Source organism: Crassostrea angulata, chromosome 2 (assembly GCF_025612915.1).
Source record: "Crassostrea angulata isolate pt1a10 chromosome 2, ASM2561291v2, whole genome shotgun sequence".
In the NCBI taxonomy this organism is placed as follows: Eukaryota; Metazoa; Mollusca; class Bivalvia; order Ostreida; family Ostreidae; genus Magallana; species Magallana angulata.
In genome coordinates, this window is record NC_069112.1 from 44,167,686 (window position 1) to 44,185,752 (window position 18,067).

Sequence of the window (18,067 nt, forward strand, 5' to 3'; positions counted from 1 at the left end):
TTAAAGATATTCTTTTAGATTCAATAAAATTGGTATTTCTAAAGAGGGATTTATTAAGTGTTGATGCGCATACTTATGGCCTCCTTTAAAATTCGACTTAAAACACACAAACACACACAGTAATAAAAACCAAACAAACAGAAAAAAAGGTCTAAAGAACAACGTTTTTTATCCATCATAGTCTGACATTTATATCATGAATAGATTGTTTTATGTTTATCTCTAATTTGTTCAATAGGTTAAATTTTAGTTATCAATACACATAAGAAGATAAATCAATGTTTAAGTGTCAGATAAGTAGAAATGACATATATTGATCAAAAAGTGTGCGTCAAACATAGTTTATATAAAAACGCAAAAAAGTCAGTAATTATTAGTATCAACAGTAAAACATCAAAAAGTTTAACTATTGTCAGCAATCAGTACAAATTTACAAAATATTCAAAGTTAAAATGGCACTTTCAGTACATCCTAGGCCCAGTATAGAGTTTATTTTTTTTATTGTCATGCCGTACAGTGCCAAAATTTTCCCATTAGTAGTTTACTTTTTTTACAATCTTTCTACAAAGTTTTTACGGTTTTTTGAAACACAAATTTGTGTTGGTTACAAAAAAACAAAAACAAAACATGAACTACCATTACCTTACCTCTTATAGTTTTATTTTTTCAGAGAATTAAGTAGCATAGGAATATTATAGAATCGTATCGAAATTCCATACCACCGTAACATCATTAAAACTGCATACCAAAGCCAAACATAGCATTGTAATGGAAATACATGGGTTGACTGTTGTAGCGGTTCCTCCACCCTTGTGATTTTGTGATAAAGTTAAGTTGACTGGTGTAAAAGAAGCCCTGAGTTCATCTGTGTCTGAAATTGTTGGTGAGGTAGCTGATGGAAATTTGGTGTTTACCCCATATGTACTTAAAAGGTTTTTCTCTTCGTCTGGTTGCGATGCAAAATTTATTTCATCGGTGATGCCATTTATACTTGACTTTGGCTGCGATGCAGTGAATTTCATATATTTAATTTTGTTGGCAATGTAAATGACAGCAAACTCGACGTTTTTGTATCAGTAATCCTATCTGAAGTTGAAGATTCTGATGCTGTAACAAATACTTTTGCAAAATTACCATTATCCATACTTGATATAACTGGTTGTGAAGTGGCAGTGGGTTTCTTTGTTTTCCTATCTAACTAATGTAACAGGTAGCATGGAATTATTACTAGCCGTAGCTTGCGGTAAGGAAGTACTATTCGTTTCAGTTGTAATAGTTTCTTTATCCAAGATTGTTGATGATGTAACTGGTAATATTGCTTTGCTAGTTTTATTCCTAACCATAGTGTCTGATGATAAGGGAGGTATACCAGTGTGATTGTTTTTAATATCAGCTGTAGTTGAATATGTTGTTTCTGTAGCTGTTTCATATGACACTGTAGTAGTTGCATCACCAATACCTGTTTTAACAGGTACTGACGATACATTCATTTCGTTTCTTATTTCTTCCTTATTTGAAGTAGATTGAGATGAAATGGCAGTAAATTTTATAACATCTGTAATTAAAGTTCTTGATTTAACTGGTAACGTAGAAGATTTATTCGAAAGCGTAATTTTCGCATGGGAAGTTGTAATTGTTTTTGTACTTCCATTTGAAATAAATGTTGCTGGCAATGTATTCGGTGCCGCTGTAGTTTTTGTTTCATTATGATCTGGAGTTACAGTTAGTAAGGCAGCTGTATTTTCTTTTCTTAATTCATCGGTAATTGAAAATGTTAGTGGCTTTGTAGCTATAGTTTCATTGTTTACTGTAGCAACAAGTAAATTAATAGTACTCATTTCCTTTTTTGATGTTGGTGAAATTACGAATTGTTGTGCCACAGTTAAAGTATCATGGGTTAAAGTAGCTTCATGTTTTGCAATTAAATTGGTTTTGTTTGGCATACTGTTTCTTTCTGATGTACTTTCTGATAAAGCTTGGACTATCGTAGTTAAAATTGTTTCTAAATCTTTATTCAATGATTGTGAAATGGAAGTTATTCTATTTCTAATTTCATCTTTATTTGAAGTTATTGATGATGTTAGTGGGAGCCAAGATGTTATATTTTCTATCATATTCGTAGCTACTAAAACCGAAGTAGTAGATTGATCTTTTTTTATTCCATCTGGATTTAAAGTTGTTGACGGTATCACTGGTGACACTGTTATTGTACTCGTATCTGAAGTGGCAGTTATTGGATATACTGGTGATGTTATGAATTCTCTTCTATAGGACGTTTGATGTATGTCTTCTTTTGTGTTTGTTGTTTGCCTTTTGAACGTAGAAGAATCAGTGAGTCTTTGTGTAATCTTATCTTGACCTGGAAGTACCTGCGATATGGTTGATAACAACGTAGAAATAAAGTTATCTGCACTGCTAATTATAGGCATTATCACTGTGATGTTTTGAATTGAATTTGTGATTCCATCTTTTCTTGAGTTTGCCGGCAATATTTCTGGTAACAATTCGTTTGGAATTTTAGTTCCTTTTGATATGTTTGGCGTTGTGACAGGTTTTAAAGTTGATATAATTGTATTTGTTGCAGAATAATTTGCAGTGGTTGCACGAATTAATTTAGTGTTGATTGTATCTTTAATTGAAGTTGTGAGTTTTTGAATGTTTACCAAAATAGAAGATTTTCTTGAACTTCCCATTCTTGGTGAATGCATAGTGGTTGGTCCCGAGTTGTAAATGCTTTCATTCTTTGGCGTATGCAATGACACCATTGACAATTTAGATTTTTGTTTTGGTGTTGTAAATTGTACATCTGACGCTATTGGCGATGCTTTTGTGACTTCTAACGATATTAAAGACACGGAATTATGTTTTCGAGTTGAAGCCCATGACAATGACAAAAATTGAGACTGAAAAGCTTTGGTAGTTTCACTTTTTGGTGTTTTTTGCGTTGTAAATACTAAGCTTATATTAATTTCCGGTTCGTTAGTCTTGTTTTTCTGGTATACTGATTCGTTGTTCATTTTTATTGATTCATGTTTTGGTGTTGTTTCCAACGTAGAATACTCATCTGTATTGTCTTTGTTTTTTTCTGTTTAAAAAAATAATATTCTTGATAATTTTATGTATCTTTGACTCATTCATCTGCAAAGATAATTATTTTTAAGAGTACATTTATAATAAATGGTTCATGTTTCAATAACAGGGATGGGGTAATGGTAATTTGTAATGGTAATTGAGTGTAATTAATTACAAATTTTGATGTAATTGAAAGTAATGTGTAATTGGTTAAATTTTCAATTACTTGTAATGGTAATCTAATTACTGTCAAAAAAGGCATGTAATTCCAATTACTTTTCAATTACTTTCAATTACACAATGATGTACATATAAATATGAAGCTGTTCACTACCCATTGTTCCCATTGTTCTATCGTTGGTTTCAATGGTACCAGGTCAAGGTAGTAGGAGAAGTTAAAAAGCATTGAACTATTATTATATTTACCATATTTAATACTTTTCAAAATAAACCTTTTTTCAGTGATCCAATATCTACTATAAAGTTTCCCAAATTTAATAAGTACATGTAAATAATGATTTGCTTGATCTCTTTTTCTTAAAAAATACTTATTTCCATTCTTATTGTAATAGTTAATTTGTCATTTGACTCAATTATCATTGAATTAGTTAAAACAACCACTTTTTAATTTACTATTAAGTCATACTTTGTAATTGATAGCTTAAAATACATAGAACAAAAATGTATGGTTTTTAATTGGTTTTAAGTTTTTGATGCCAAACCTGTCCACAGGGTGTGTTCCCTCATTGAAAACATTAGATAACTAGCAGCGGCACCGACGTTCACACCAAGACCCAGGGGCGGAGGTCGAGGAGGCAGAGGACAGAGGAGATAGGGAAACCATGGAGGGCGCGATGAAAACGCGATTGATGACCAGCATGATTTCTATGGCACCGACTCTCTTAACTATTCTCAGACTGATACTTCTGATGATGTTAACCTACAATATTCTGGAAATATTCTCAAACTATTATCCATAAACGTCTGCGGTATCAACAGACGTCTCAACTATCCAGAGTTCATAGAACTAGTGAACCGTTATGATCTATTGTGCTTCACCGAAACAAAAACAGACGACCTGGACACCATCGAACTGGACAATTACGTATTGTTTGCGAAAAATAGACAGGTGTGTGCGCGAATCCGGTCGGGTGGTATCGTCGTCGGGTGCCGTGAAAACTTATCTAAATGTATTACGCCTATAGAAACAGAATGTAGATATGTTTATTGGTTTAGGGTGAAGGGTGAATTGTTTGATTGTGAGAATGATGTTTTATTTGGTTTTGTATACATCCCACCTCAATGTTCAAATTATAGTTCATCAGAAGCATTTAACGAAATAGAACTTGAGTACTTTAATTTAATTTCTCAGTTTGACTATGTGTGTTTAACAGGCGATTTCAACGCCAGAGTATCTGACAAGAAAGATTTTTTTGAGGAAAGTGATTTGTCAAATTTTGAAGTATCGATAGACACAGATTGTGATATCCTAACTGATGTAAACAAGTTGAATGTTTTTAACATTAATATTGATAGAAAAAGTTGTGATAAAAAAACAAATTTTTTTGGAAATCAGCTGTTGAATTTTTGTAAAACAAATAGTTTATATATAATGAATGGAAGAGTTAACGGAGATGCAGATAGTGGGAATTTCACCACTACAAGATCAAGTGTTGTTGACTATTTTATTTGTAATGCAGAATTTTTTAAGTTTGTTAAACATTTTGAAGTATTAGATTTTAACTGTTTGTACTCTGATATCCACATGCCATTGACTTGTCAGTTAAGCTGTGAAATGTTAAATAACGAAAATCATAAGGATATATCATATCATGTTAATCCTACACAAAGAATCAGATCATGGGATCCAAACAAGTCGAGCGAGTTTTGCCAAAATATAAATACATTAAATTTATTAAGTATTGAACAAACTATAGATGATAAAGTACGCGACCCTGTCGAAATACAGAAGGAAGATGTAGATTTTTTGTTCAATAGTTTAGCTGATGTACTATTATCCTCAGCCAAAACCACTTTTGGAACATTTTTACCGCGCAATAAAACTTCGGTTAGAAATAGCAAAACAAAACAATGGTTTAATGCGGATTGTTTCACAGCAAGAAAAAATTGTAGGAAAATTAGACGCAAATTCAAGTTATATGGAACCAGCGTGTTTAAATCCGAGCTGCAAGGAGCACAGAAAAAATATAAGCGCACATTAAATAAATCTTACAAAGTTTATAGAAATAACCTACAGCGTAACATTAAAACATTAAGAAGTTCAAATCCAAGAGAATACTGGAAACTCGTGAATGATAAAAGCTGTAACGAATCTAACGATATTAACATAGTTGATTTTTATGACTATTTTAAAACTGTTAACGCGAACGAACATGATTTAGATATTGAATTAGACTATTCTTCCTTCAATGATAAATGCGAAGATACATTCTGTAACTCTTTGCTCAATGACCCAGTAACCGCGGCCGAAATTCTTGAGGTTGTTAAAACTATTAAAAATAACAAATCGCCGGGACCAGATACTGTTGTTAATGAATATATTAAGTCATCCATTAATATCATGATACCATTATATGTTAAACTTTTTAATTTAGTGTTTGATACTGGTATTATTCCGGAAGCCTGGCTGGTCGGGAACATAAAACCAATATATAAGAAAAAGGGTAGTTATGCTGACCCACAAAATTACCGTCCGATTACTCTTTTGAGCTGTCTAGGAAAGGTTTTTACTTCTGTATTGTGTAGAAGGTTAACTACTTTTGCTGATAATGTTAATCTTATCAGGGAAAATCAGAGTGGTTTTAGAGAAAATTATTCTACAATTGACAATATGTTTGTTCTTTACTCACTGATTGAACTTTTTTCACTTAAGAAAAAGAAACTCTTCTGTGCTTTTATTGATTTTAAAGCTGCATTCGATAAAGTGTGGAGAATAGGATTATGGAAAAAACTCATTGAATATCAAATTAAAGGGAAATGTTTAAGGGTTGTTGTCAATATGTATAATGGCTGTAGATCAAGAATATTTTATAATAATGATTTTTCCGAATATTTCCCTTGTCAAAATGGTGTCCGTCAGGGAGAAAACTTATCTCCGTTTCTTTTTGCATTATATCTTAATGATCTTGAAGATTTTTTATCACATGAAAATGTCATAGGACTAAAAAGCCTGTCTGAAGAAATTGAACAAAATTTAAATTGTTATCTAAGAATTATGATTATGTTGTATGCAGACGACACTGTGTTGATGTCCGAAACCGAAGATGATCTACAATATCAGCTTCATTGTTTTCAAATGTACTGTGAAAAATGGAAATTACAAGTGAATGTTGAGAAAACTAAAATTATTATTTTTGGTAAAGGTAAACAAACCTCAAAAGTATCATTTCTATACAATGGTAACGAAATAGAAATCGTCAAGGAATTTAAATATTTAGGAGTTATATTTTCAAGAACAGGCTCTTTCTACAGTACTAGGAAATATGTAGTGACGAGAGCTACCAGAGCTATGTACGCAATAATTAAAATGTCAAGAGAATTAAATCTATCGATTGATTGTCAACTTGATATGTTCGACAAAATGGCTGTTCCAATTTTACTGTATGGTTCTGAATTGTGGGGTTTTGAAAATTTATGTATCATTGAAAAATTGCATCTTAAATTTTGTAAACTTGTACTTAGTCTTAAGACGTCCACACCAAATTTTATGATCTACGGTGAACTTGCTGGATATCCATTGTGTGTGAAAGTAAAAATTAGAATGTTGAATTTTTGGATAAGATTGTTGAAAGGTAAAGAATCAAAATTGTCATATATATTGTATAATTTTTTACATAGCCTAACACAAATCAATAATTATAATTTCAAATGGGTTGAATGTATACAGAATATTTTACATGAATGTGGTCTAAGCTATGTCTGGTTGACGCATAATGTAGAAAATGAAAAATGGATTTTAAATGTTGTTAAGCAAACTTTGATTGACCAATTTCAACAAAAATGGGTTTCTGATTGTAACGCATCTAGTAAAGGATTGATCTATAACTTGTTTACCAATAACATTTTTGTACCTAGAAATTACATAAACTCTGGTGCTTATATGAATAACATTACTACATTAGTTAGATTTAGAACAAGCAACCATAAACTGCCAATTGAGACAGGCAGATGGAACAATGTACCTAGAAATCAACGATTTTGTAATTTATGTAAAAATAACATTGGCGACGAATATCACTATATTATGATATGTCCGGAATTGAAAGAATATAGAAAAGCTTATTTACCATCAATGTATTTTAGACGACCAAATGCTTTCAAATTTTTTGAATTATTTTCATGTAATAAATTAGCTGTTATTAATAGCTTATGTAAATTTATCAATATTATTAATAAGAGAGTCAACTCTCCAGGTTGATGTATACAGTATACACTCTTGCTTTTTGTATAATATTTTATGTATTGTATATTTTCTCTATGTTGTTTTATACAATATGAGAATAAATAAAATGAAATGAAATGAAGGTACAGAACAGTGAGAACAGGTGTGAATTGTGTTTTGATAACAATTATTATAATAGTCTGCCCCTCTACCTGAGAGTACCCTGTATTTTGGCATTGTGTTTATAAAGAAAAAATAGTGGATATAAATGAAAATTTTCAGATAATCATGGTTTTAGTAAATTTTGATGACAAATGTAATGTGTAATTTAATTAATTACATCTACAAATTAATTGTAATTTAATTAATTACATTTGAAAACTCTTGTAATTGTAATTTAATTGAAGGATTTAAGCATGTTATTGTAATTTAATTCATTACTTTCAATTGTAATTGACCCCATCCCTGTTCAATAAAAACCGAGAAAAAAACCCCGAATGTAAACAGGTTAGTTTTAAGTATAGATATACCCAAATTCTTATATATATTTGATATTGTAGCCTGTCAATAATATGCACGATCCTTTTGCTAAATTTGTCTCGACTTCCATTAAAACAACTACAACAACTAACAAAAAAACTTCTTCACAGCCATATAAGAGTAATAATTTCAACTGTGTTGGACCGAAAGGCTAAAAGTATGAGTTGGTTAAATTTGATCTATATCATTGCCAAGAGTAAGGGAAATTTGAAATAAGACTGAACATCATTTTCTTATCTGTCTCTTATTTTACATGTGCAACTTTTCTGATTATGTATTTTGACTTTCTTTTTATATTCCTCTTTGTGTTTTTCTTAACTCTATTGATTTTGTATTGATTGACTTTTATTTTTCTTTTTTTATTGTGACATATTTTGATTCAGCCATAACTTAATATAATTGATTAATTATTACTAATTGAAAAAAGTATTAGTACAAACCATTGTTTTTTGGCTCCAGTGAAAATGCAGTTGCTACGGATACAGGACTACAATCAGTAGTACAGCAACTAACATTAAAAGCACTTTCTTCCTGTTTGAAGCCCTTCTAACTGGGGTTCCACCTTCGCCGACATCCTAAACATTTTAACATGAGGTTCAATTTATCAACATCGTACATATGTTTCAAGAAGTAATACTAATCTAAAAGAAATAGTGCATGAGATGGAGTTTATTATATATATATATATATATATATATATATATATATATATATATATATATATATATGATTGATCAAACTCATAGATGGCGAGGCGAAGCCGAGCCGTCTATGAGATTGATCAACCCAATATATTTGCGTAGTGAGTCAGTAACTAACCTAATAAGTGTTTTGTTTTCCCTGGGACTATCAAGCGACATATTCATTCACAAATAGCGGTGATCTACGCAGAGCCATGTACAAGATGCCCAACATCTCGTCCAATTAAACTTATTTAAACTCTTCAAATTTTTAGACACCCCCCATACTCGGTAGTAAAACTTTCGTTTAAAGCAATTATATGACTCCAAATTTTATTTTAATATAAATCAATTAGGAAGTGATTAAACTTTTTGGTGGATTTATAAAAAAAATATCTGACAGAGATTCCGACATACATGTATATGGATGTAAAATGTAGGCGGGGAACGGGCGGTAGCTTTCGCAGTTCTTTAAGTGGGTCTGAACTAATTTTTAAACGTTAAAGACACTTAAGATAGCTAATCTGTATTTTTAGACGAAAAACAAAATAAATTAAATGCACTGCCAATGTTACAGTATTCATATGTTATGTCCGAATGGTCTTTAATTCTTAAAAAGAACAAGAAATATGTTTAATAATTTGCTTATACCTTTTGGTAATCAGAAAAAAACCCTTACATGTAAGTGATGTTTAATTGGGAAGTATTTGTTGTGCTATGGTAAATTACATAAGATAGGTCCTACATGTGCATTATGAAAAAAAAATGCAATGTATACATATTTTACTTCAATATCATTGTTGACATATAGCTCTTCAAATTTTAAGCTGAATTACATTGATTTAAACATAAATACATCAAATGGGGAGAAACCTAAGTTGTAAGACATGTACAAGTATGTGTGCGTGTTTTTTCTTTCATTTTTAGTTATGTTTTATTTTTTGAGGGTGTTTTTTTTTTAACTTTTTTATGCGAGGCAAGCCGTATACATCGGGTTATGTAGTACCTTTTTGATTGTGAAAATTATTTAATTTCTTTCTAATATGTACTATTTAGCAGATTTTGAACGAACAACGAATATGGTTAAAAAGATGTCCAGCCTGTATTTTATTCAGATGACAATCTTTATGTGTGGGATTGCATTTGCTGATGGACAGGCTTTGTATGAAAACAAGTACATCCATGAGATGAACCAGTACAATGATAGGTTTTAACTTTTTACATTACACACACACCACCACCACCACCACCGATCCACACCAAACCGCACCACAGCACCCAAAACACATACACTTTAAGACAAAAAACATCTGAACACTACATATGGACGGAAAAATGCAACTACAAAACAAGCACTAAACTTAAATCTAAATTAAATAAATACGCTGAATTTATAAACTTTTAGATTAGATTAATTATTATTTTTTCCCTTTATTTCTTTTAGATATTAGTTTAAGGTACTTCACTACACCGAGACTTATACTTTTTAAGACACTACGTCACAAGATGTGGCGATTTACATGTTTTGTTAAACTGTTTGTATCAATCAATTCGGATGTATACCGTCATAGCTCAGTGGTTAAAGTATCAAGCTTGTGAACCGCAGTCATGAGTCGAATCCACCTGGGGCTTTTGTTCATGTTTACTGAATGAAATGTTTGAAAATATCATTTTTTATCTAAAATTGCACTTTTTTTCGCCTATTTGACATATATACTTCTTATCCATCATGCTTTCTATCAAAATCAAGCAATTTTCTGCTGATTTGAGAAAATATTTCAAGGTGTAGTGAGGAACCTTAATGCTACTTTTGATTGTGAAATTTTTGATTTTGAAATTTTAATTGGAATGATCTTTATACAGACATGCTTAAAGCCCATTTCACAATTGGCGCACGACCACTTTACACCACTTTGCGATCGAAATTGTTGAGCTTCGCACAAGCTCTCGCATGCGTTGCACGAGCCCTCGCTTACGTTGCAGGAGCTGTCGCATTCGTTGCATACGTTTTACTGGTCGCATCAAGTCTCCTCTGAATAGTGGACATGCACACTATTCAGACGCGACCCAACGCGATCCAAATTTTCGCAGTGCAACGCAAGAACATTATTACGACCGTTTTACAACGTTTTGTGAACTCGCAAGAGTGATGCACGATTTATAAATATCGTGAGATAAATCGCTGGTGTTTATGCGTCTGTTTTGCGACCGTGAGACTGTTGCTCAACGTGTCTCATGTAATCTTGCAACGTTTTACTGTCATTGCACGATTTATAAGTCATATTTGTTTTAGACCTTCATTGACCATGGATGCTGCTGCACTAATACCTCCCCACCGTTTGCTAGGTTTGCTAAATATCCGAGTACAACTCCAAGAACTCCAGCAAAGACATATAGCCGTGCTAGCGTTACTTATTCGTCGTCGACAAAGGTATGAAAGACAAAGAAGACGTTGGTGGGTCAAGCCATGGATCGAAAGGCGCATGTTATTTGGCCAATATCACAAAATGATGACGGAGATAGAGAGAGAATGCTGTTTTTGTCATTTTCTTTGGCGGCATCTTCCCTCGCATTTAACAATGTCTAATAAAAACCGTCGAATACGGGCCGTATATATATATATACCCGCTCTGACTCGTACGAGCATTAGTACAATGGAACGCATGATCGGACGAGCGCCGTCCGTCCAATCGCATTGGCGCACGTTCAATCGTCCGATCGCTTCGTCTCTCGCGCGATCCTATCGCATTATCTTAAAACACTCGCTTTCATTGTACATCAGTCGCATATAGACGCAAGGTATATCGCAAGATTTAATGCGTTTACATCGCACATTGCTTGCTTATATTGTGCGAGTTTCGTACGAGTACGTTTTTAAATATGCGATTATTTTGGCAACAGTTTGCGAACCCTATCTAATTTTTTTGGTCGCACGAATATTTGGTCGCTTCTGCTTGTGCGCCAATTGTGAAAGGGGCTTTAGCCTGATGTATAAACAAGAGATGTTTGTGAAACACTTATGCCCCCCTCCTTTGGAAACATTCACAAAAAAAATGAACGTAAACTTAAATAACTGGAATTTTTCTAAGTCCAAGGGTCATAACTCTGTCGAAAATTGCTCGATCGTACCCAATATCGAACTTGACCTAGATATTATCATGATTAACCTGTATACCAAATTTCATTTCATTATGCTCATCCACTGCGAAGAAAATGTGAGAAACTGCAAAAAACTATAATTTTTCTACGTCCAAGGGCCATACATGTAACTCTGTCGAAAATTGCTCGATCGTACCCAATATCGAACTTGACCTAGATATTATTATGATAAACCTGTATACTAAATTTCAATTCAATATGTTCATCCTCTGCGAAGAAAATGAACGGAAACTGTTGGTGGACCGACCGACCGACAGACAGCAGCAAAGCAATATGCCCTCCCTTCTTTGAAAGGGGGTATAATAAATGGGCCTAAATAAATTTATAATATTTCCCTGATATTTACATTTAGGAATCTTAAAAAATCAAATGTTATAAGTATCATAATATATAATTTTGTACAAGGTAAAGAAAAAAGAATAAATCTTTTATTTCAACACGCAACAGATGAAAATGAGCCAATGCTTACGCAACTGAACAATATAAAGGATCAACTAAGCACTTTAAGAAGTGAGTTTTTGGGCTTTTTTATTTCTTTCTTTATTGTTGTTTGGTTTTTTCAAGCATGGTAAGTTTTTTTTTCATTTTCTTTTTTTTTTGTTCATTTCAGACTACACATATTGTATACATAAAATGCAAAATATTTTTTTTTCGTTTAGATTAAAAAGATTAATATGAATGATTATTACAGATATAAATTTTAAATGCTTATATGAGTGACAGAACATTCTTTGTACACAAGGCAATATGAACTAAAGAGATTTGATTTGAACTTGTACATGTAACAGATAGAGATATGCAACGGCAGAAACAAGTGACCGATTTAAAAGATGAAATTAACTCGTGTAGAGGTAAGTATGTTTAAACAGAAACCTTCATATTTCAGTAAAATTTATCTTAAATAAAGAGCTTTATGACATGGTTTCTTTTAAATGGTTTAATTGAATCTTAGGTGCATGGAAAAATACCACTCCTCATCCCCCCCCCCCCCACAAAAAAAAACAAAACAAAACAAAAAAAAAACTAACAAACAAACAAAAAAATATAAGAAAGAAATAAAGCAAAGTTCGTTGTTAAGCAACAAGTGGGCGTTCTGTTAAAGCCGAACGTAAAGTTTGAAGTTCCTGTAAGAAGCAGATTTCAAAAATCCAGAACAAGGGTATCTGTAACAAATTTATCAAATCTTAACAAATTTGGATTGAATCTAACTGCGAATTAAGTAAAAAAATAAACAGTTCCAAGAACGACCTAACATAAAAAATCGAATATGTTCAAGAACGTATTGGCAATTGTCGAATTTCATTTGGTACGACTTTTTAAAAACCTTGATATTTAAACTATTTTCAGCCTAATATGCTCCTATTTTGCTTTAACGACTTAAAACAATTATTGTAAAAAACCTATAGCAAAGTTTTATAGCCCTCCTGGTCACCCCTTTTTCTTGATATTAAATATAAGTTCTCGTAAATATTAACCTATATTTGTCCAACAAGTGTTTAGGAATCTTTAATCGTTTTAGAGAAATTTAAACAAATTAACAAACTCTAGGGGCTGACCCTTTAACTCCTTACCGGGGCTACCAACATCAAATTTTAAGGTACCATATTGTTAAGAACCTTTTACTCAGCAACTGTTGTTCCTCACTGCTTGGCAAAATGTTTAAGATATTAATGATCAAAGGTTTGGATTGTTGGCCCCCATTGAGACCCTAAATTACGTAACATTTGATATGAACTTACTATTACATGTATCATATTGGCAATCCATTCTGATGTAAACCACCCTTTCTCCTTACACTTGTCAGGGTCTGATGTGTATAAGAGAAGACACATGTCCACAGGACCTCTATATTTACATACAATCTACATATACCGCAAACTTATCACAGGCATGCCTTTGTATTAGATGTGTAACTCTTCAATACTCTGCAGTTTAGAGGTTTCATAGAAAACAGACATGCATTGTTTTTTCTGGCTCCTTTTGAAAAGTTCCAATTGATTTTCTAAAGCTCTGTTTAGTCAAAAGGTAAAATGTGAATATTACCTCCTACCAATACCTGTCAGACCCTGACAAGTATAATGAGAAGGGGTGGCTTTATCAAGACTGATCGGCAACCCCTTTTTGACTTAAAGCTGTAACGGAAGACCTTATTGTTGCTTGCTTGAGCTCGGCTCTTGTTATCAATACCGATACCGCTTAATCTGAGACTGATAATGTTATAATTTATACACATGTACTACAGTAGGCGGTGTAAAATTTAGACCCGATGTTTTACAGAATATTATTAAATATTTTAATTTTAAAAAATCAACATGTGGGTTAAAAACTTGCATGTCATATACAAATCACCAGCGTGTTATGCAGTAATGTGTGTACACAAAACACAAGCATGGATATGTTTTGATGTGTTAGTTGACATTTTGTCGGTGGCCAAAGCATAATGAACAAGATACAGGCACTGGCGTCGGAAGCAAATTGAAAGTGGGAGGGGGGGGGGGGGCTAGACTAATCCTCAGAAATATTGAGAAAAAAGTAATTCCAAAAAATCATGGAAATCCTAATCAAGGGGGGGGGGGGGGGATTACCTATACTTCCGAAAGAAAAAAAAAATTACTTACCCAATTTTTTTTTCCAAAATCATGAAATTCTTAATCCAACTTCTCAATCTTTCAAGGTAAATTTAGGAACAATAATCTTTCCTGCGGGAAAAAATGGGGGGGGGGGGCTGAACCCTCTATCATGCTATGTTTCTAATGGTAAGGTATAACTTTGCAAAAAAAGTGGGGGGGGGGGGCTCCCCCCCCCCCCCCCCCCGGTTCTGACGCCTATGACAGGGATATATTTGCCTGCTCAAATTTAACAAAAACTTGTCATCAACGGTTAGACAAAACTATGTAATCTTGCTGGTTAGGGAGGTGAAATTTCTAATGCTCATGGTGCTCCCCATGCAACAAATGCAATGACTTGAAAAGCAATCATTAACATACTGTATGTTAAAAGATTTGTATGTTAAAAGTTTGTATTTTTTTCGATTGTGTTTGGGTGTATTCAAGCATAATTCATATTTGAGCTTAAAACATACTGATCTTGGATATGGCGATAGTTTTGACTATTTGTTTTACGAGCATTTTGTTTTAAATGGCGAAAAAGTGGTTAAATATTTAGATTATCACATTTTATGTTTTTTAAAATAATGTTTAAAGTGATTTAATCCATACATATTCTTAATATAGAGAGTCATACATGACAGAATCTGTATCACATCCCATATCAACCCATAACTCCAATATCAGCCCGAGGGTCGAAGGCCAGAGGGCTGACTTTGGTCGAGGGTTGATATAGGATATGATACATATTTAGACATTTATCGTTATTTTTATCATATATTTGAATCTGGAAAGCTAGTGTTTTCATTTTCACGTATAAAAAAAAACATTTTATTACTATCTTTATTCGACGTTCAAATGTATTGCGACGTCATCTATACTCAAAATGGTCAGATCATGACGTCATTGTTAAGACCAGATATGCATAGAAGAAGAGAACGATCTGAGGTAATCCGAATAAAAAGGACAAACTTTAAGGTGTTCCGGAAAGGTGTAATAAAGCGTGTGGTAAAGGGGGAAATAAAAGGTGGTGATACAGGGGATGATAAAGGCTCGTGGCACTGTTCATATCTGGGGTGCTAAAACCCTGTACCCTATACCAAGTTTATAATAAATGTGATTACTAAGGCATTGCTAATATTTAAAAATTAAGCAATTAAAGGTGAAGACGATAAAAACGATAAGGAGATATGTTTTAAAGTTATATCAACAAACATATCAAATATGTGCAGTACAAAAAAAAGCAATGAATCCAGTTTATAATGATATGAAAAGTTTACGATGCGACCGTTCCAGCAAGCGAATCCCACAAAAGAAAGTATTACCCTTGAATAAGGTAATAGAATACAAGGCCTGAAAAATGAACCACTTTACAAAATCTCAGAGGTACGAAGAACAAGAAGATCCATACGAGATTTGACATGCAGATTACGAGATTTGAAATTTGAGATTCAATTAATATTTTTTAAGTTATCGTTTCAGGTGTTAGAGAAGAGGAATGCAGAAGGTCGCTACCAGGCTACGATTATACAGGAAAGGTGAACGTCACACAGTCTGGGAGAACCTGTCAAGCATGGATTCTTCAGACTCCGCATAACCATCCTTATACCAGTCTCCCAGAAAACTATTGCAGGAACCCAGGTGTTACACCAAATCCTTGGTGCTACACGATAGATCCAAACAAGCGATGGGATTACTGCGTCATTCCTTATTGTGGTAAAAACCTTGCTGTTTTTGTATTAATCTGTAATATAAAGTTTTGTATTCCTTAATTGTTAACGTAAAAACGGGAGCAATTATCCTAAACTCGTATTTTTTTTTTTATAAATATACACTTTAACATTGAGATTTACGCATTTCGTTTGATTTTTATTTTATTTTTAAAGCCAATCAAAAAGAATTCAGCGATATAAAAAGAGGATAAAACATATCACATAGTTTCCGATGGTATTTTTAGTTTATTGATATTGCATTTTAAAAGCGTTCTGATTCTTCTCCTTACAGTGACATGTCCATTGGAATGTCTTCGAAAGAATGATCCCAAGGGCACGAAATACTTTGGGACTCTAAACGTGACCAAAACTGGAGACCCGTGTCAGCGCTGGGATTCCCAAACACCACATAAACACACATTTAGCCAGCTGTATGATCAAAAAAACTACTGTCGAAACCCAAACGACGACGACGGTCCTTGGTGTTATACGACAAATGCCGACAAACGAAAGGAGTACTGTACTGTTCCTTATTGTTAGTTATACTAGTGCAGCAATGTTACGGTGTCCCGGAGCTAAAATACGACTGAAAAACGATGTTATTTGAATTAAAGAAAAAAATACTTTGACCGGGAGTATTATCCAAATTCATGAGAATATATTTGTTCAAAAATTATATTTCATGCATTTTTGTGACGTCATATGTACATCGTTGTCAAGTGAGGTGCGTATCTTAACATAGCAAATTACCAAATTAAATCAATTCTTTGTTTTGTCATATACTTTGAAGTTCTTGCTTGGGCTTGAATTAGATATATCATTTTATAAAGATACTGTTAAAACATTTTGCCATGTCGTCAAAATATAGCACATGTTTACCAATTGAAAGCAATTTTCATAAAAGTATGATAAATCCTTTGGTTTTCAGGGTATTTTTCAAATTGGTATGTATAATCTTTCCAATTTTTCGTAAACTATTTTAAAATTGTATTGATCATTCACCTGCGCCAAGTTGTTTTTTACATGCAAATTTCTTAGAATCTACAAACCTCTACTTATAAGTAGTCTTTTACTTTAAACGATAATTAGATCTGTCAATTTCAAAATAATACTGATTATTAATATGAATCAGTTCTACAATCTAGCAAAAATGGCAGCATTTGTGGTGTAAAGGAAACGGACAGTTTTATTACATTATGCTAATTATAATAAAATATAATTAAACATTTATTATACTGGTTGATTTCTTTAAAAAAAAAAGGTTGGTGGACTACAGTCATGCCCGCCTTCAACCTACCACCCTAACTTAACAAAAACACTAAAATGTTTGTACTTATCACTAAATAATTGTCAAGTTGCACCGTTATCCACCTATTGAATTATAGCAGTAATAAATAAATCAAACATTGTATAAAATAAAAATCAGATTTGTTAACTTGTTATCCAATGTCTGAAACCAACAGCTAACTTTTATTACTTTTTACATTTTCCTTATTATTTTTAGTCTCAATTCAAAACTCTTTAGTTTTTGAAGTTACACTATGAAGATATCTTTCATTTAATAAATAAAGAACCTTCATTGTGTTGTGTTTTTTTTACCTGTGTATGCACGGGCTGACATTGTATATGATATCGGGCATTTATAAGATACATCGAAGCAGCGTATTTTGTTGACAATAGCATAACCAAACTTCAAGCCTGCAATAATGTTATTAATTTTACTACACTCTGCTGAGTTGGAATAATCTAACTGTGTCTCGGGAAAGGCCTTCACCACAGTTAAAATGCCTCCTTTATACCTGTAATGTAGCAGAATATTGCAGAATCGCTCAAAAACGATTTTGGAGAAACTTTATAAAGATGCATTGAAACAAAAACAGTCAAATTGTTCATAAC

The 18,067-nt window shown here is 32.7% G+C and overlaps 1 protein-coding gene across 1 annotated transcript; it reads left to right on the top strand.

Moving 5' to 3' along the window:
- The first annotated feature begins 12,305 nt into the window (after positions 1-12,305).
- On the top strand, positions 12,306-17,597 carry LOC128172458 (plasminogen-like). Its single transcript, XM_052838257.1, has 4 exons — positions 12,306-12,363; positions 12,642-12,704; positions 15,942-16,175; positions 16,464-17,597. The coding sequence occupies exons 1-4, from the start codon at positions 12,315-12,317 to the stop codon at positions 16,709-16,711; spliced, it is 594 nt and encodes a 197-aa protein (XP_052694217.1). The 5' UTR covers positions 12,306-12,314; the 3' UTR covers positions 16,712-17,597.
- Positions 17,598-18,067: the final 470 nt, after the last annotated feature.

Bases quoted from the DNA above. Each gene is read 5' to 3' on its own strand.
- LOC128172458 (XM_052838257.1), top strand. From the start codon at position 12,315: ATGCTTACGCAACTGAACAATATAAAGGATCAACTAAGCACTTTAAGA. The intron at 12,364-12,641 runs GTGAGTTTTTGG...TACATGTAACAG, and splicing joins TCAACTAAGCACTTTAAGAA to ATAGAGATATGCAACGGCAG. The intron at 16,176-16,463 runs GTAAAAACCTTG...TTCTCCTTACAG, and splicing joins CTGCGTCATTCCTTATTGTG to TGACATGTCCATTGGAATGT.